The 19,742-nt window shown below is 44.6% G+C and overlaps 2 protein-coding genes across 4 annotated transcripts; one reads left to right on the forward strand and one right to left on the reverse strand.

The window, feature by feature from the left end:
• Window positions 1–3,386: 3,386 nt before the first annotated feature.
• On the reverse strand, window positions 3,387–8,066 carry B3GALNT1 (beta-1,3-N-acetylgalactosaminyltransferase 1 (globoside blood group)). Of its 3 annotated transcripts, none has more exons than XM_052686652.1 (2): window positions 7,973–8,066; window positions 3,387–6,219 (listed from the first exon to the last, which is right to left on the reverse strand). In XM_052686652.1, exon 2 carries the CDS (start codon window positions 6,053–6,055, stop codon window positions 5,093–5,095), a length of 963 nt encoding a protein of 320 aa, XP_052542612.1. In that variant the 5' UTR covers window positions 6,056–6,219; window positions 7,973–8,066; the 3' UTR covers window positions 3,387–5,092. The 3 variants fall into 3 exon arrangements, with proteins under 3 accessions (XP_052542612.1, XP_052542614.1, XP_052542613.1); XM_052686654.1 differs by lacking the exon at window positions 7,973–8,066 and adding an exon at window positions 7,351–7,826; XM_052686653.1 differs by lacking the exon at window positions 7,973–8,066 and adding an exon at window positions 6,831–7,826.
• A 243-nt stretch (window positions 8,067–8,309) lies between these two features.
• On the forward strand, window positions 8,310–12,379 carry ARL14 (ADP ribosylation factor like GTPase 14). Its single transcript, XM_052686655.1, has one exon. The coding sequence runs from the start codon at window positions 10,160–10,162 to the stop codon at window positions 10,742–10,744; it is 585 nt and encodes a 194-aa protein (XP_052542615.1). The 5' UTR covers window positions 8,310–10,159; the 3' UTR covers window positions 10,745–12,379.
• Window positions 12,380–19,742: the final 7,363 nt, after the last annotated feature.

The following is a 19,742-nucleotide window of genomic DNA, read 5'->3' on the forward strand; positions in this document are numbered from 1 at the left end:
GTGCTTGCTGCATTACGTCACCTCAGAATATACGACACCCTCGCTTTATATACTATTAATCTACCACTAGTGTCTCTAATAATTACTTGATATAGAGAAACATTTCATGAAGGCTTATATCAAACTAAAAACCCAGCTCGTCAGCTTGCATTCTAGGCAGTAAGTTCTTAGGCCTCTATCTGCAATCTGGCCATACAAAACTGTGAGATTAGAAGCTAGAAAATTCTGCTGAAGTTTGACAACCATTCAGACCAGAGCTGCTGCCCCTCAGTGCTGTCCATGTTTAACTTACCTTTCTAAATCTGTGGAGTCATATCCAATGCTACCTAATGAGATATTCACAATTAAGTCTGTATTGATTTGAATTTTAGTTACCTTAATTTATATAGTACCAACAGGCTTGGGTAAGCAGCAGCTTTAAATCCAGTTTTGCCCTAGGTAGCAGTGTCCTGGGCATCAGTTTGTCTCTGGTTATACAGATGTTTTAGATGTATTTTGCTCTGTTAAGCAAAACGTGTGCTGCCAAAGCAGTTGAAGTTTGTCTAAAGCCATAAACAGAAGGTTAAGTCAAGAGCAAATCTTAACTAACGTTTTGAAATCCATGTTTATGAGCAGGTCAGCTCCTATATCTGATATTAAGGATGAACTCTAAACTGGTTGAGCAATAGGGAAATGAAGCTCTTGGTCCTGCACGTAAAGGACTGGCCGTGTCTGAAGCCTGTGGGGACAGTTAGCACTTCTTGGGACAAAGATGCTCAGCATTCCACTTCAGCCTGGATTCCAGCAAGCTAAACAAGCCATCAGTTTCAGTGTTACAGAGATGTAGATGTGGGACTGTCAAACATTGCTCTGTGCATTCCTGCACTGTAGTCAGGGGGGTGAGAGTACTGCAGGTGCACTTTAACTGCATGAGCTTTAATCCTGGAAACAAGAACTGTCATGAAGTCGGGCTGGACAGGCTGGCAGTCAAATTCCTGCTCAGCACCCCAGCAAGCAAGGCTGTGCAAATGCCTCCTCCACTGATAGACTGTGACTGCAAAACCACTGCTACCCACAGTGCTTGGAAGTGCTCTCAAAGAACAACAAGCTAATTAGGAAAATGAACTGCACATGAGGATTCTGTAAGGGCAGTGCAGATGTTTCTTAGAGAAAAGCCCACAGAGCAGAACACACAAGATAAGAAAATCACAATGTTTAAGCAATTTGTCTCAACGAAGGCAGCTTCCATTGAGCGTAACAGTGCTGTTTTATCTTACAGGAGAGCCTCTTCAGGCTTCTTTTTAACATTTTTTCTCTCAAAGCCAGAAGTGTTCTTAAGATTACATCTTCACTGCAAGCTCGGAGGAGACTGCACTTTCCTCTTGCTTTAAGGACCACCACAACCAAAGCATTACTGAGAGGAGCAGACAGGGCTTCAGGCTGTCGTCCCAGTCAGGCTGCAGGCTGGGATGCACACAGCAGCCACACGCCATCGTCACTCACTATAAAAAAACTTCGTTCAGGTCATTGGGATTAATGAAGCCTGGAAAATTAATGAGCTGCGTAGCAACTGTCAGAAGGTAAACAGAGCTTAGAGACAGAAACTGTCCCAGCAGAGGACACCCGGGGTGAACTCTGTGTTTTAAAGGCTTGTTTGACTGGAGGACAACTAAGTCCCAGAGCCCCAGCACTGCAGGTGGCCTGAGAGCCTGCTTTGGCACGGGTTGGACTAGATGATCTCTGGAGGTCCCTTCCAGCCCCTACAGTTCTGTGAGTCTGGGTGACTCTGTGAAACTGTGCTATAAAACACATCTCCTCATACGAGTTGCAGGTTTGTACAGATTAGCTGAGAATCATGAAACAGCATTTCAAGGAGAGAAACTACTGAGAAAGCGATTTTTAGAAACCCAGTACGTGGACAGGGGGAAGGGGTGAGTTCTGTTTGCTTTTTACAAGCTTAGGTTTCCTTAGAGTAAGGACTCAGTTACACATAACCACGAAACAAACCATCTGCCTCACTTCATTTGAACTCTGTTTGCTTTCCTTCATTTGAACTCTGTTTGCTTTCCTTCTTACACGGAGCACATTTGGGTATGGCAAAGCACAGCAACTGCTTTAAAACTCTCTGCAGTCTATGAACAGCATCTCTTACCCCAACACCTCTGCCTTACGCAGGCTGTAGACAAAGCAGCCCAAATGGCACACGCCAGTCAAAAAATAGAGATGAAAAACAGGGAGTAGAGCTCTGCCTCCCAAACGCCCTTGGCGTGTCTAACATATCTGGCAGACAGATCAGGAATTCAATGTCGCAGCCTGATTAACCTCCAGTCAGTTTCTAGTTTAATTTGAAAGAAATAGGATAAATTTACATTATTTTAATGTGCATCCAGATGTTGAGCTCCTTACTGCTAAGACACTTCAATGCAAGTTCATTGTAACTAAACGATGTAAAACGTAGATGCTTCAAACTAAGTCATCTTAATGCTGAAGTGACTACAGAGAATAAGGCCTCTGAATCTGCACACTGCTTCCTGGCTGAATTGAACAGCACCTTGAACCATTTTGACTTACAGACTCCTATGGATGCTGCACAGGATTGGCACTGTAGACCTTAAGCTCCTCTTGCTATGCACCCAGAAGCAGTTTCCAAACATCTTTGTCCAATCAATTATTCCACTTTTCAAGATAGAAAGCCCCCAGTTTTCATATTAAAATCACAGTTCCTTGGAATCCTTCTTGAATATGGTTGAGACTTGCGTGCGTAAGGCTCTTAGGATGTGGAAAAAAAATTTAGCCTATAGTTTGTGATTCATTTTCAGTAAATTGCTCTAAGCAGATGCTATGAAATTTGCACCCACCGCTGACTGAAATACTGACATGACTCCCCAATGGTAGCTTTTTTTACCTCTTGCATGGCAGCTCACACCAGACTCTCCCAGTAGTTGCTTTAAGCAGACGTGTGACCTTAGTTATGCATTATTACAGTCCTTTAAGCAATAATAAGGTTGGGTTCAAATATGAATTGTATCTGGGAATGAGTTTTTACAAAAAACTCGAGCGCAGATTCAGTAATGCTTTACAGTGCAACTTTCTTGCAGAATTGATGTCATCTGAAGTTACGGTGTCAGGTGGCATAAGAGATGGCCGTTACAAACCTGCATCTGAGAAAGCAGAAGCCCTGTAGTCTGTGAGCAGCGCTGTGGTTCTGGAGCACCAACATGACAGTGCTGGCTTGGTGACACGCACACTTTTCCTGCAGTGCTGTGCAGCCATTTCTCCACTGCAGGCGTTTTGCTCTCACCAGGAGCGCTGTCTGCTCTCCCTGCCCAGCTGCTGAATGTTGCACAGTCTTTCACAGTCTCATTCTTTTTGAAGAAGCAATACAAACTGTACTGCGGTGCCAGTGCTCTTGTGAGAAACCATTTATTTCTAAGCATGTAACACAGCAGGCGTAAAAGCAAAACAAGAAGGCTTTTTTATTTCCACGTAGAAACAACCAACAAACAGCTCACATTGCTGACAGCTCCCGGGAGCTGAGCGCAGTGCTACCAACCATGGAGCCCAAACCCAGAGGAACAGCTGCAGCTTCCTCTGCTTCAGGAGCCACCCGGCATTCTTTCCTCAGTTGTGCAATACTGTATCTTTAGCTATTAGTTTAACAGCAGCAACAAAATCCAATTTTGAAAAACTTTGACCTTCTTGGCAAACATTCTTAGAACACTGAAGTCTGAAGTACTTGTGTAGACAATATTCTCTCCGAGACATCATTTTTGTATTTCAAAAAGTAATGTCCTATAACTCCACTGTAAAACCATGTACAGTTACGGAAAAGACAGAAGTCAGTACTGACCTTTACCACAATGTAACAAAAGCATTGGTGAAACCTCAGCCTGGGTACTGGAGGTTTGTGCACCTCTTCTAATTTGTCTCTAAGAGACTATCTGAAAGACAGCCAAATGTAAATACGTCCTAACGTTAGCTGGAGAACAAAAGGTGGCAGTGCTCTGTCATTCTAGATGTACAGGATGTAACTACAGTATCTTCACTGTGTATTAGATGTGTCTAGGATAATTGTTCATGCAATTGCAAATTCTGTATTGCTGTCAATTAAAAGTGTAAACTACTGAAACCTTGGCCTTGCTGGTATGAATAAAGTGGTTAAAATACCCATCTTTACAGATACAGTCACGTTTGTCTTCTTTAAGACATGAGAAGCCTAGAATGACATTCTTGTTTTCACTTTAAAATTTTAAGCCAGAAAACTGTTTTGAAATGAGTTTGAAGTCACAGCTTAAGCACATCTGTCTGAATCTTCCCTGTGTAGCTACAACAACTCGGGGTGCATCAGCACCCACACCAGTGTTATCCTACAGCACCACCACACGAGGCAGCTCGTACCTGAACTGCACGTGGGCTCTTCTGCACCAAGCCCTGCAACGGCCTGCGAGCATTAGCAGTCCTACCTGACAGACATCACAGCGATTCTATTTTGCATGTACGCAAATAAGCTTACGTTTGAACACAGACTATAAACATACATACATCCGAACGCTGTTTAAATGAGATGTAAAGCTCCCAGAAGGACAGAGATGATACATTTAAATAAGAAGGTAGCTGCAAGTTTTGTGCTGTGCAGAGAACAACTAACTTGAGGGTGGCAAAGGATCACGCAGTTCACAGAAGGAACAAAAGAAATATCATTAAGCAGTGATTGAGAAGCATCTTCCGGGCTCATTTCTTGACATAAACGTTATTCTTCAGTGACACTTCATCATGAATTCCAGGAGATTTGGGCAGACATCCCTTGGCTACAGCAGAGTGCATGGAGAAGGGTCAAAGCAAGACAGTGCAGCGCATTCCAAGCACCCTCTGTGCACAGGATAGGCACATGGAAATGTGTCAGTTCCTAAATAAAGGCACCGGGAGCCTCAGAGGATCCCAGAGGAATGCTGCCCTCACAGTTCTGCTGCTGCAGCACAGCTGGCTTTCAATCAATGTCATCTCAACATCTGTCTCTGTTCCATGCTCCCCGTACTTCAGTTCAACATTTTTACACTGGAATTCAAAGTTTCAGGTGATACAAGTGTGCATTTATCCACACGTCAGTACAGAATCAAAGGCAAGTAACTGAAATGACGGATGACAAATCCTTCCAGAACCTGATCATTTCACTTGGCGTGATGCCATGCACTGCAATCAAGCGTCGGTATTTACAGATATCGAAATTAATTTTATCAATAAAGAATTGTTGATTACCTTCTGGAATACTGATGTTCACCTTGAGTATATTTAAGCAGATTCCCACATAAACATCCTCAAACTTTATAGGTTTGATATGACCCATCAGTTCATAAATCCTCAGAGCCAGTTTTCCATCCAGTACGTAACCCATCCCACTGCAGTATGGAGGATAAAACTTGAATGGATATTCATCATAAGAAATGTATGTTTTTTGGTAAAAGCCTCTGTAGGCAACGTTATCTATGAGAGGGTAACCTGTAAAAATGCTCTCTGAGGAGTTGAACTGCAGAAGAAACTTCACTAAGTTACCAGTGTTGATGAAGACATCGGTGTCCGTCTTCATGATGAATCTAGCATTAGAACAGAACTCAGACACCCATCTGAACGCCATGATCGTTTTCAAGGTAAGATTGTTGTAAGTATCCACAAAATCCTGGCGAATTATGTCACCATAGAGAATGATTTCATCTTCCACTGACAGTGCTGCAGAACTGTCCTCTGTTTCCGTTTCCTGACCCAGTAAGAACAGGGTTAGAACTCGATGTCCCCACCAGAAGCTTTCAGATCCCCATGTTATCCTTATGGCTTGCCTTGACTTCACGTCCTTAGGTCTCGAAGACACCAAGATGACCAGAAATGGCTTTATGTCTTTGCATTTCAAGTGTTGACGCGACGTGAAGAGGTAGGCTTGCTTGTACACCGGTTCATACTCATAGAAATACATGCTGTTCACGTGCTCAACCACAGCGTTTGAAGAAAAAGTAATGTACCACATGGTTACAGCAGAAAATATGAGAAGAAAGAAAAAGATCCATTTCAATGGGATCGTGTGCATGACACTAAAAGGAACCGGGCAGTAACAGGAGTATGTCAGTAGCCTTCAAAATCTGTACCACAAGTTCTGAAGTACGTCTCTTACTGAAAAATAGTTGAAAAAGCAGTTTTCAGAATGCTGTTGTCCAAGCAGTACCTCGTTCTTTGCGTGCCAGCCAAAGTGTGCTGCAATGAGGAAGACAAACACAAGAATCATTGGCCCAGCTGTTACATGTAGCATCCTATGCACCATGAATCAATCCTGTATCCCAGAGCACAAGCAAAATGCTGAGCTGGAAGAGAGCATTTCAGTGAACAAGATGAAAAATATCTAACTTACATCAGATAGAGCAATGCTTAGAATTTGATTTTATATAAATAACAGTTCTTGGGATTTGACCAATCTGAAGTAAAACACATCAATGTGTGGTCAGTTCTTGACAATCTAAAGGAAAAAAAAATCTGGTGATAAAGATTTCAATTCCTTACAGAAAAGCCTGATTCCGTGACATTTTGAGCAACAGAATCAGAGACCAAAGCCTGATCTGATAAGCAATGGAAAAGCTGAGAAACAAGGAAACCATCTCATCAGGTCCCTTGCCACACCGCACAGAACACAATCTTAAAGCTGCCGTATCCTTTCTACGTGCCGGCACCACACAGCATCCAGAACAAGAACTGCACTTGCTGCAACCAGGAATCCTTCTGTGGAGCTGTGAAAGTTCAGCTCAGGTTCCCAAAAACCCTTGCAGTCCTGTCCCACCCTTCCCACCCCTGCCCTTCCAAACCCTCCTCACCGTCTTACTCATCGAAACACCAACACTGAACCATCTTCACCTTTTTTGGACATACAGCAGCTAGCACAGAGGCACAGCGTGCAGCCACAGAAGTGAGAGCACAGGATGTGTGATCAGAAATGAGTCCTTGCAGACTACTGGCAGAAGAGGGCAAATGAAAAAAAAGCCCACGCTAGGTATTGTGCCAACAGCACCATCAGCTCAACATGACGGCCAACAAAGCATTTCTGCACGTGTGAGGTCACGTTCCCTAAGTGATATGCTGACCTGTCTGCACGTTAGCACAGGTTCATCAAAATAAGGCTTTTATAGTGGTCTGTGGGTGGGCACTACACCCCCTGAAACACCAGACAGCTGTTCCTGTAGTGCCCAGAATCAGTAACACGGGCAGGCACCTTCCAGCTTTCAGCAGCAGAGCTCTGCCTTCAGACCCGTGATGTAAATAGAAGAAGGGCAGGTTAAAGGGGAAGCCCAAGCCCTCGCTGCAGCAGGTGGCAGAAAATTCCCCTTCTGTTCTTACATCAAACGCTCAAGCGAAAGAGAAGAGGCAGAGGAGACGAAGTGCAGCTCAAGGGCTGCTCCTCTCAGGATGACATTTGTTTCCACGCTCACAGCTTGCTGGAAAGGCCCCGCCAAGGTGAAGTCGCCTCCACGTGCCGTCCCACGGCTCACCGCAGGACCGGAGGTGTTTTTGCAGGAGCCCGGCCTGCTCAAAGCCGCGCCGCGTTCAGAGCGGCTCGCAGCAGCTCTTACGGACGCTCCGCGCTGCCCGAGCGGCCTCTCTCTGCTGCAGGGAACCTCTTTTGAGAGCGAACACCCACAAGCCACCATTCATTAAGAGGACGTCTGCTGCCCTCTGCTGAACTCCTCAAAACTTAAATCGCTTTCACGTTCACGTTAGCAAAGAAAAAGGCCAAAAAGTTGTCGGCGACTTTTCTTCTCGGCACCTTCGAGGAACCGCCGCCCCCCGAGCGGGCAAAGCGCGGCGGCACAGCGCGGCGGCACGGGGCTCCGGCAGCGCCCGGCACGGCCCGGCGGGGGCGGCAGCGGCCCGGCACGCACGGCTGCGGCTGCTGCTCTCGGCACCGCGCGGCCCGGCCCCTCGGACGCAACCCCTCCCTCAGCTGCCCGCCCGCCATTACCGTGGTGCGCCGCGACGTTCCGCCGCCACCTCCCTCTCGCCGGGCGCGTCCGCGATGTCGCGTAGGGCGGAGCGGGGCGGAGCGGCCCGCCTCCTCCGGGTAACGGCGCCGCGGCCGCCTCGCCGTTTCCCGCCGCTTCCCGCCTCGCCGCTTCCCGCCCGCTTCCCGCTCACGGCCGCCTCGCGCCTCACGGCCGCCTCGCGCCGCAGCCCGCCTTCCTCTCGTCTGGCGGCCGTCTCGCGCCTCAGCCCTCTCGCCTCACGGCCGCCTCGGCCTTGCTGAGGCTCCTGTGGGTTCCAGCGAAAGAGAAGTTGTTTAACTGAGCTCGGCCTCCTTCAGCCGCGAAATTCACCGCTGTGAGATCTGCCCTCAGAGCCTCCCCGCGCACCCCCGCGGCCATTACGGCGTCCTGCTGCGGCGATGTGGAGAGCAGCCCGAAAGTGTTACGGCACGGGGGTCCTGAGTCCTGCCATAAGGCGAGCGGGCTGCCCGTGTTTTACAGCTCTAAAACGAACATCCGAGCAAACCTACAACAGTAACCGCGCCCCAGCAAAGCAAACGCACCTTTGGACGCCCTGAGGCGAGCTCTGGTTCCCACACGTTTTGCATGGCTGCTCGTCTCCCCATCCTTCAATTCATTCCTATACATTACTTATAAAGAAACACAAATGCTTCCTTCCGTGGTTTAATACCTCCTGAAAGAAATCCTACACGTAATCCACGTGTGTTATTAAATATGACAAATGCACTACAGTGAGCATGTCTCTCCATCCATTGCTGCCCCCAGTTAGTTCTGGTAAAACCCCTTTAGCTTCAAGAGAAACCAGCTTATGACTCGTCTGCCGAGGCTGAGGTTCATTTTACTCACAGTAATATCAGGGCAACCCGTGTCATGGGTATCACAACCATTACCCGTATCAGCAGCTTATTTAGCCAAAAGACCTTTGCATCTTTTTTGCTGATCATGTATTTTCTGAAGCACAAATGTTCTGAGCCCCACGAGTCCATCAGGTGTGAGGCCAAATAAGCAGTGAAGCACTCAGTGTGCATCAGGTTAGCGCAGTGTAGATCTACCAGCTGTCCCAAAAATACGGAGACTCAACATGATTCCAATAATATTAGACTGAATTTTCAATTTCCTATTATTTAATCTATAGCTTAGAACACCAGTTTAAAAATAATCCCTTCTGATTCAGACTCAGATGTTTCCCTCTTTCTTATTCCTTTCTTAAAGGAAATCAACGCAGTATCTGTGAGCAACAACAGGACAGATGATAGCAAAGCTAACAAATGTAGCTGAATCCCACCAGAGGTCAGATCTCAAGATCTGTTCTGAGACTGCATCCTGCGTGCTGCAGTTGGATGTGTTCACACAAACATAACTCAGAGTCTGTAGTCAAAGCAGAGCACTTCATGCAGGAAGGAACAGGAAGAATAACTACTGAGTCAAAGGCAGCCAGCTTTAGAGCACAGCACATTTTTAAGTGCAGGGCTAATACAGCTTGATTGAGTGCGTGTGTGCCTCCACAGGCTTACATTAGAAACCACTCGAGATTAATGCTCTGCTGGGAGATGAGATACTCTGGTGAATCGGGAACTTTGTCGTTCCACGGGCTGATGAGCCTGGACAAACCCACAGGGTTTTCCTTCCTCACTGGCTGTGTTATTAAGTTTCTTCTCCAAAAGGGATGCGGTGACACAGCGAGGCGCCTGCAGGCACTCACTGAAACAGTTGCAGGTGGGTGGTGGATCTCTGGACTGTGGGGTTTGGGTGTATAATCAGATCACTGCTGATTCAGAGCACGCAGTTCTTCAGCAAAAGAAGAGTTCCTACATTCTAGAGGATGGTCAAGTGAGTATGGCTCAGTGTTTGAGCATGTTTAGAGACCTTTGGGCTTTGTGACCCATTGCTACATTACTCACTGCAGTTCCACCCACGGGCTTGGCATTGAACATTACACCTTCATAAATACTGTTTGCATATTATCAACTCGATAAAAGCCAGAATGTATTTGTACAGAGCTTTTACTTACTTTTCATAGCACAAAGCAGCTGCTTCCACTTCCTTTTCCTTACTCTTTGTGCTCCGTCTGACGGAGGAAGAAAGAAGTCGTACCGATAAAAACTGGCTCCACAGAAGACAGTGGATTCCGCCTCTAAAGGTTTAATACAGAAACCACGGCACAAATGGGCCTCCACATCACCAAGCACTCCAAAGTAAAACAAGCTAATATACTGATGTTAGGACTCGATTCGGCAGGGAAATCTACTCTGCTGTACAAGTTCAAGTCTGATGACGTTTTTGTAACGATTCCAACAATTGGCTTTAATGTCGATATGATCGAAACGGGGAAAGATTTTACACTGACTTTTTGGGATGTTGGAGGACAAGAGAAAATGAGACAGCTTTGGTGCAATTTCCTGGAGAATGCAGAAGGACTCATGTATGTCGTGGACAGCGCTGATAAGCAACGTCTAGAGGAATCAAAGAAAGCATTTGAACTCCTTTTAAAGAATGAATCCATAAAAAACGTGCCGGTCGTCGTGCTAGCAAACAAGCAGGATCTGCCCGGGGCTTTAAACGCTGAGGAAATAACCAGGAGATTCCACATGAAGAAGTACTGCTGTGACAGAAATTGGTACGTCCAGCCCTGCTGTGCCATCACGGGAGAAGGTCTGTCAGAAGCTCTCCAAAGGCTGACTGCATTTGCAAAACACTACAGCAGATCAAAGGAGATCTCTACAAGTTTTAAGCAAAAGGAAAAAAGTTAAGAATTTATGCCGTCAGATTTTGGTGAATATGACTCAAAATATTTTATAAGACTCAAATATTTGATTCTGGAGGACTCATTTATAAGTAAATAAATATTTATAATGCACTTGGACGATTTTAAATTATGTTCTTATACCTGCAGATGCTTCTGAGATACGGCTGCACTCCATTTGATTAGTGGCACCACACTCAGGGTTATTCAGCTCAGACGTGTGTGCTGAATGGTAAAAGAAGAGAGTTGACCACTTCAATTTTTGTAGTTGCAAAGAAAATAGGTGAGCAATGCTTAAAATGTTTACGCCAAGTAATTCATCAAACAGTAACAGAGCCAAGCAGTTCATTCAGTAAGAAAAGCAAGAGATAAGATGTTGTTTCGTTAGATGTACTCTGCTGATGTGTTTGTTGCTTATAGTTGTTTGTAGCCTAAGCTCTTAGCTATGTGCAAAAAGAAATGTAACATTATTCAGTATTTGTTTGGATACTATTGCATTCTAGGACCGATTACTATGAACAGATTTTAACAAGCAGCATCTGCTCCTGCAGAGGCACAGATAAATCTGCTTGTAAGGGGTCGGTCTGCTGTCACACTGTTACCCCCGTCCCTCTGCTGTTGTTTGGGGCTGCTGGTCAGCTCTTAGAAATCGGGTCGGATCCTGTCCTGCCTGTAGCAAAGCCACCTTAGATTTTGTTACTGAGTAATTTAGTTCTGATTAAATCTGACATAAGAAGTGCAACAAAGTGCTGATCCTGTTGCTACAGCTTGGGGATTAAAAAAAAAAAAATTGAATGAAATTTCTGTTGAGACTTCCTGATTCATGAAGGAGTGAATTAGTATTCTGAATGCTTTAAAGCAACGATGGATTGTTAACTGGAAGACTAATTGAACTGTATCGACCGTGAAAACAGTTTAAATGCTAAGATGGAAAAGTTAATAGAGCCTGTTTCTTCATAAGGAAGTGAAAAGAGGCCGTTGGTTATGTAGTTATTGGTTATACAGTCCCAGAACATCCAGCCCATCTATTTCTGCCTTCTTGAGCCATGTCTGCAGAGGTAGGATGCTCCGGGGCTCAGGATGTTTGCTTAGACACCTGGATTTCTTCTCCCCTGCATCTATCACAATCGCTGACCATGTCCTTCAGTCACTCAGCAGCCCCTTGGCAAAAGGAAAAGCCGTGGCAAAGCTCAGCACGTGTGCCTGGTGTGCAAGAAGTTTGCATTTCATTCTTAGTAATGAACAGGCAGGAATTTCAAGTTGCAGAAGGGTGAAGAAGTAAGTAAAGCACCCAGCTGTACCCTGCTGTCTCATGCATGCGTTGTTCACAGACAAGAAGTCATCAGGTGAATTCACTGCAGTAGTGAACAAAGGAAGCTTTCTCAGCAGAAGCTGTTATTAACACTGACAGCAATTACTGTGGGCTACATCCTGAGTCATGTTGAGCCTACATTTCCAAGAGCAGAGCAGGTCTGCAGACTCGACATTGCCTGGGCTGTTCATTTAGAGTCAGTGTAAAATACCTTCTAGCACAGAAAATATTTCTGATGAATGAGCAACCACGGAAATGTTGTTTTTCCAAACTCAACAGTTCAATGTTAAAAATGTAACATTTCAGATCAATAAATTTATAAACATTTGTGTGAGTGTCATTTAATTCTCTCACTCGTTTAATCTGATCAGGTATCGATTATAAATCAGAATCCAGTTCACTGGCTTCAGGACTTCCTCGTTCAGCAAGAGATTTAATGAGTGTACCAGGGTCTCTAATTAGACAACAAGTTCTGAAGGGAGAAGCAGCACAGTATGATTAGACCCAGTTGGCAGAACTAAAGTACAGCAGCAGCTCTTCGCTCCTCCAGGTTATCAGATTCAATGATGCCCACATTGATTTGAAGCAAATCTTTTACATTGCACTTCAAAGGAAATAAGACTTTTTCACATTCACTGAATATCAAGTACTTTTTCTATTTATATTTTTTCTAAGGGCTTTCCTCAGGAAATGAAGCCCCGGCCATTTTATCTGCCTGTGGAGACCCCTTTCCCTGAATGATTTTGAAGCCTCAAAACAAACATCAATCAAGCTGGACGTAGCGGAGGATTCTCAAAGGAATTGCGTGCTTGAAAGTTTAATTAAAAAAATCAATGAGATAGAGAAAAGGGACCGCACTGGTGCCCCCACTGAGGGCAAGGCTGATAAGGTACGAGAGACTGATCTCCCAGGGGATAAATGCTCCGTTTTAGCATTTCAGCCACAAGAGAGCCAACAAGAAGACAGAAATCCACAGAGCACAGACTTAATTAGTTCACCTGCTCCCAGAGCTCCTCCTGGTTGGTGTTTTTCTATACTGTACAGATGAAGTGCATTGGGCTTCTCTGGGATGAGCACACAGCAGGCATAGAATCCACTGTTCAAAACTGCCTTTCTACGTCTGGAGTAAAGCATCTCCTTGAGTACCCACCACGTCCAGGGCAAGGGCTGCGGAGAGGCCTATTCCATGGGTAAGAAGGTGAGGAGGAAGAGCAGCTTGTGTCTGAGCTCCGTAGGAGCAGAGAGCAGAGCACATCTGGGTAGGCCCTGCAGCCAAGGTGGCAACATCTCCCCGGCCCACAGCCAGGCAGGGTTTGTGCTGAATGAGTTGTCAGAGGAGGAGAGCGGTGCCTCCTGTGCCAGTTGCCACATCTGTGCCTTCTGCTCTTGTGCACACAACGCAACCCAGGGCGCCGTCTGCTCCCTGCTGGAAGCCTGGAAGTTGTTTGATACCCGATCCCATCGCAGCTCACGTGTGAAATTGATGGCAAGGAAGTTAAAAAGGCATTTCACCACTCCATCCTGCTATGGGGAGCTTCGGATCATTCAGCTGCTTGGCTGAAAAATACAGTTAGCAGAATAGTGTATATGTTCAAGAGCACAACCAAACTGAATCCTGCTTGTGCTAAAAATACAAGGCACAGCATCATAAGCACAACCGATTTCTGGATAACTTTTATTTTGTTATTTAAAAGCTGTATTGGATACAAAAGCTATAAGGATCCTGAAAACAATTTTAGGATTCTTGAAGGAAATGTTCAGGGTGCCTCGAGAAAGCAAGAAGAGTGCTGCCCCCTGCTTGTGCAACAGGAATGTCAGAAGCTGCCTTTTCATACTGCAGCCAAACTGAGCAGCAGATCAGATGCTGTGTGACTGGAAAAGTTTGCTTGGGGGAAGGTTTTAAAGGCATTGGGGATCTTGCCAGCCTTCTATGATGATTCTGGGTTTGGAACTCTTTTCATTAGCTTCTGCAATGAATCACACCCTGACTGCAGGTCCTGACCTTACGTTCCTGCATTTCTTATTGATGCATACTGACAGTCTTGTGCAACTGCATGAGACAGGCAGAAACATCAAACATGTTGCAGCTGCACTGTAGGAGTCCTCCAGTGTCTGCTATTACACAAAGTTGGCTGTGCCTGTTTGTTTCTGCTCAGAACAATCATCCCTGAACAAGTCAATGGTGCATAGCTGAGACTGTGAAACACAAAGGGCAGGATGTGAGAATCCTCAGCACGCTGCATGCTGTCAGCTGTACAGGAGCTTATTCAGTGGGAAGTGTTTGGGTGTGATCATTTAGAAGTGAACAAACATGGAATACGGGGAAACGTCCTTCTGACCAAGCATTGGTGACTGTGGTATAAAATCACAATTGTCTTCCTGAATTTTGGAACAGATGTCACAGAGCTGACTGAACGCCATCCCAACAGGACTGAATGCTGTTTTAAGGGCAGACAGGGAACAACCTAAGGAACCACGGCACATCTGGATGGTAACACTCCCTCCTTCCTCTGGGAAACAACTCCTCCAGTAACTGAATGCTCTGCAGAATCAAAGGAAGGGATAGTGCAGAAGAAATGCAGGACAAGGCTTTCTCAGCATCAGGTAATCTAAGCTGGCCGAGTTACCTCACATGTCTCTATTCCCCCTCCTTTCAGACAACTAAACTCCAATAATGGAAGACTTTCATATATCGAAACGATTTATTTGTTTTATTTGCTTTTATTTGTTCAGAATATTTAGAAGCACTGTGTGCATGTTGAAGTAGGCTTTTCTGTTAAAGTAAATGACCCATGCAAAGTTCTGAGCTGCTACAACTAGAGTTCTTGCACTTGTAATTGACTCAAGTATTCCTATTAAGCACAGGCATAAGGAATCTGGACATTTACCTCATCAGATCACAGTAGATTCTGTAAGTCTCTGTAACTCAGGATGTCAAGTCTTGAGGGTGGAGACCCTACTTACAAAGCACACACCATCCTCTGGGTAAAATTTACAAATACAAATTCATAAAACTGTAACAACTTAAAACAGGCCTTATTTTGAATGCATGTGACTTCGACAAATCACGCTTTACCTCGTGACTTCCTTCCTGCAGAGTTCTGTGACGCTCTTGCCCTGCTCACAGCAGTGCACAGTTTACCTGCAGCGTCGCTGTGCTACATCTGGAGCGAAGCTGGGCTGCCATGAAGGGACACCTCCCACCTCCCTCTCCTCCCTGACCCCTTCCCCAGCTACACAGTTACACTTGCAGGTCTCTGCACAGCAGAAATTTTCTCACTTTCCCACTGCTTCAACAGTTAGCACAGAAGCAATGGCAGTTTTTGTGGTCTTTTCATTAGATTTTCATTGAGCCCTGTGTGCTTGCTCTCACGCTGCTCCTTACACTTGGAAACAATAACCCAAATGCATTTACAAAACTGTTTCATTGTTTTCTTCCAGATCCTTCCTTAAAGCACTGCCTTCCCACCACGCATTCAGAAATCCTGACAATAGCTCTCCTGCTTTTATGATACGGCCTTGGCCCATATTTTTGACAACTATTTTATTATTTCCTCTTTCAGCCCCAGAATGTGCTTTCTTTGGTCCAAAGATCATCTTTTTGTTCTGCGTTTCATATCACTGCCTGATTGATGAGAAGAGTTTATAGGTTATATCCTATTGCTATTGCCCCAGTCCTGTGGGATATCTGCAAAAATAAGCCATTTTTGAGTTAAAATAAACCATGAGGCTTCAAAATCGAAGCCTTGTGTATTTGTCCTTTACAGCAAAGATAGTTGGAGGCAGCAGCAACACCTGCACTGCTCCAAAGCCAATCTCCCTAACAACCACTCTTGGCTGTTAAAGGGTAGCTGTGCCTTAATACTGCTCAGATACTTTATCTAAGGTACACACATTAATCACTGAAGAATGCTATTCTCTCAGCCCTCTCTTAACTGATTTGGAATTCTGAATTCATGAGAAAATCCCTCATTTCACTTTGACGTAAACTAAAACACAAAGGCATTCTGTAAGCAGCTTAACAACTACATGAGAGATGAATGTCAGCTCCGTCGGTCGGGTTTGATGCCCAGAGCCCTTCCTCCTCTGGATGCTGCCATCTCACCTCCCCACAGCACAGGGCCGTGCCTTCTGACTGAAAGCACCTTTTTCCCTTGCTGAGGATTTACAGTGTAAGGTTCATTGTCCCTGAACTGTGCAGAGCTGCTGGCAGTAGGAATGCTGATGCACTCATCAGTTACCTGCGCGCTGCAGGCAGCACAAGTGTGTAAAAATACAGCTTGATTCACTCTGGTTTATTTCCTAATCTAAGAAGTTAAAATAAAATAAGAAATAGCCTGCTTCAGACAAGGTATAGAAGGAATTATGCAGGAGGTGAACTGAGGGAAGATAAGTATGGAAACACAATGGAAGAATACAAAAAAAACCAAAGAAAAATTGGTGAGAAGCGTTCCCAGGGCAAACAGAGCAGTGGGTGCATGCAGGCAAACTGAGCAACACAGAGCAACACAGACAAACAGGTCATGCTGCAGTCACCAACTCTTGAGCATTTTTCACATTTCCCTCTGGCAATAAGTGTGATAAGAAGCCTCTTCTTGTTCTAAAATCAATATTTAACGCATTCCCGCTTTGCTCACAGACGTAACCACCCAAGCATTTCGCTGTGTGCATTACACACAAAAGGAGATTTTTTTCATAGGTTTCAGTGACATTCGGCCCCCCAAAGAACATCTCCTTAGAGAAAGTGTGGTACAAATAACTGACTCCCTATAGCAGCTCTAAGTAACACTATTTAATCCCAAATAAGAATAATTAAAATATGTTGCACCATATCAAAATCAATTGTGGAAATGAAATGCAGTAGCCTAAAGTTGCTCTCCTATCTATCCTACACAAGAAGACACTCGTGTTTCTCAGCTGTCACCTGCTTAGTAAGGACTATGCTTCACACCTTTCCTTTTTTAAAACCGAGGTTTTCCAAAGAGTCATTTGGTTCATTAAGCACTTAAAGTTATCTTTTACTGCCTACGCTAATGGGCAAACAAATACACAGTCTTAGGTCTCGTGTTAGTAAAAAGCCCATGTAGAGTTCTGGGTAAAATTCAAGCCAAATACTGGAAGTCCCTGTCTGATTTGAGCAATATTGCAAAACCACTTCATAAAAGTTCAGTGTTTCCTCACTGAGACATCTTGTGGCCATAGGACATACTGCAGTTAATAATAATTGAACCGTAAATTCAAAGAGTGACAATGTGAGCTTGAGATCATTTTGGTTTGAGATGTTTATACAACACAGAGCTAAAAATCTGCACCCTCCTTTTTCAACCACAATCTCATTAATTAAAACAGCAGTGAAGCATCTTCAGATACGAACCTTTACTGATATCAATACTTGCAGCCCAGTGGTACCAAATGTGGCACCTCAGGAAATACCCACACTTCATTCCACCTGAAGACGACTGTTTCAAAATTACAGCTCTTTGGGGAACAGAAACTTCCTAACGGTGCACGTTTTCTCAAAGAGGTGTCTAAGCAGAGCCATGCATTTACTTCAGTATTTGACCTGGACAAGAAATCTGCAGCTTGAAACCACTTCAAATGTAAATATTCCAAATCAACTCCAAACGCCATGGACTGAAATGTTCGACGTTCTTCTGTCAGAAGATTTTCCTCAAATAACTTCTTTGGAGGAAATCATTTAGAATTCTCTCATGAACAATTCCTATTATTCTGTTTGTACCTCACTGGATCATCTCCTCCTCTCGCAGCCCTTCCACCTCATGAAGATAAATGTACCACCAGTGAGGAAGTGGCCAGAAGAGCTCCCCCGATACGCAGGAGTCCTTCTGTAAGTGAATGATTGCATCATTAACACAGAGCCCTCTCCTATATGTTTCTCCCTTTGCTCTGGGGGCTTGCAAACCTCACTAACCCACTATGCACAAAGACACTGTGTATTTCCTTGTAATTAAAAACCCATTCAATACGTTAGCAGTGTAATTCACGTGTACAGCAAATTGTCTGATGTCTTTCCTATTTGCTTCATGGGGTTCTGATTTATTTACAGTATGCAAATGCTGAGAGGATTAAAAACTGTTCCTATCTTGTGGGAATCCCTCCTGCAATCTGGCCTATAGAAGGAGCTGTGAGTGTCGTATATAACGACCTAAAATTAACAGAACAAGCCTGATATTTACTTGAAACATCTCCTGAAGTTATGGAACACTGAACTTAATTTTTGAAGAAACTTGATTTAATGTTTGGCTGTTATGCTGCTGGTGGATGGTAGTGTCTTGTTTTAGACAATTCAAGAGTAACTCCATAACAGCACTCACCTAACCTAGCACCCCTCTGATAGCCAAACCTACCTCCCCAGAAAGTGAATCCTCGTGCCATCAAGCACGTGGCTGTGCCCCCACCTGAATGGCTGTCGGTGGGGTGCCCAGGTGAGGCTGTTGTTACTGGGGTGCAAATCACCCACTGGTTCCTTTTCCTAACTCTTGGTCACAGCCTTTGGGAAAAAAAGTAATCAACAGTCATTCAAATATTCAATAAGCTTTACCCAGTAACAGATGTCCAAAGCTTACCGACCCGTCGGTGCACAACCCGTGCCTTTTCCCTTCTCCCTTCACTCTCTCCTTTGTTTTTGTTTTTATTTTTCTCCAAAAGCAATTTTTATCATTAGAGTAAAATATACACTGGCAGCTGTGGACACAAAAACAAATATTCAGGCAGGTAAGTCTGCCTCAAAATCTTCTGTGTAACAGATGCGAGTGCAAGGCAGCTTTGCATCAGCTTTTTACTTGCTACTCTGTGGGCAAGTACTACTCATAGCCTACTGAAATACTGCAAGAAACACTGGGTTGGCCACCACAGCATCCAGGACTGCCATGCTGCCAGTCCTGTCAGCAGCAGCACTGCTTCCCCCCAGTCCTCTCTCTGTGCAGCATTATTCTCCTGCAGGAACAGCACAGAATTCTGCCCCATCTGTCTCACGGATTGAATATCACCACTGAGAAAGGACAGCAGGCACTCCATCGCCTATCAGGATGTAATTATGTGCTCCTAAACCAGGATTGCCATTAACCTCAAAGTGAATTTTCACACGAAGTAGTGATTCATAACAGCCCTGAATTACAGTTCATAACTGAAAGGAGATTTTAATAATATAAAAAGAAGTAATGAATGCTAAAAGAAAGAGTTGATGTATCAGTTGATCTGATAGAAGTACAGAGTTCTTTAAGCTACTAAAATCCACGTATTTCAGGAAAATTATGTCGCCATTATTCCCCCTCCAAAAGAAAAGCTGAAACAGAAATATTACCCTTTATCAGACACCAGAAAATAAAGGAGAGCTCAGTCACAAATCCTTACAAGAATGGGCCTCGTTAGTGCTGCTGCTCAGAAGTACTCATTTCCTACATTATAGTTCAACAAAGAGATATGCATAGTTAGTGTATTTTCACATCCCTACTCAATATCAGTCCTTCAGCCTTCCGAAATTCCAAAGGCAGTTATGTATTCCAGTTGCCTTGCAAAATTAGACTGAAACGCAGCATTGAAAATAGCAATCTGCATCTGGACATTTACATATTTATTCATAAAAGATGCATCTCAGATCCGATGCCATTTTATACGCTAAATTCTGCTCACTGGCAGCATCAACAGCCAGAATCATAGAATGGTCTGGGTT

Source organism: Tympanuchus pallidicinctus, unplaced genomic scaffold (genome assembly GCF_026119805.1).
Source record: "Tympanuchus pallidicinctus isolate F22 unplaced genomic scaffold, pur_lepc_1.0 scaffold22, whole genome shotgun sequence".
NCBI classification, from domain to species: domain Eukaryota; kingdom Metazoa; phylum Chordata; class Aves; order Galliformes; family Phasianidae; genus Tympanuchus; species Tympanuchus pallidicinctus.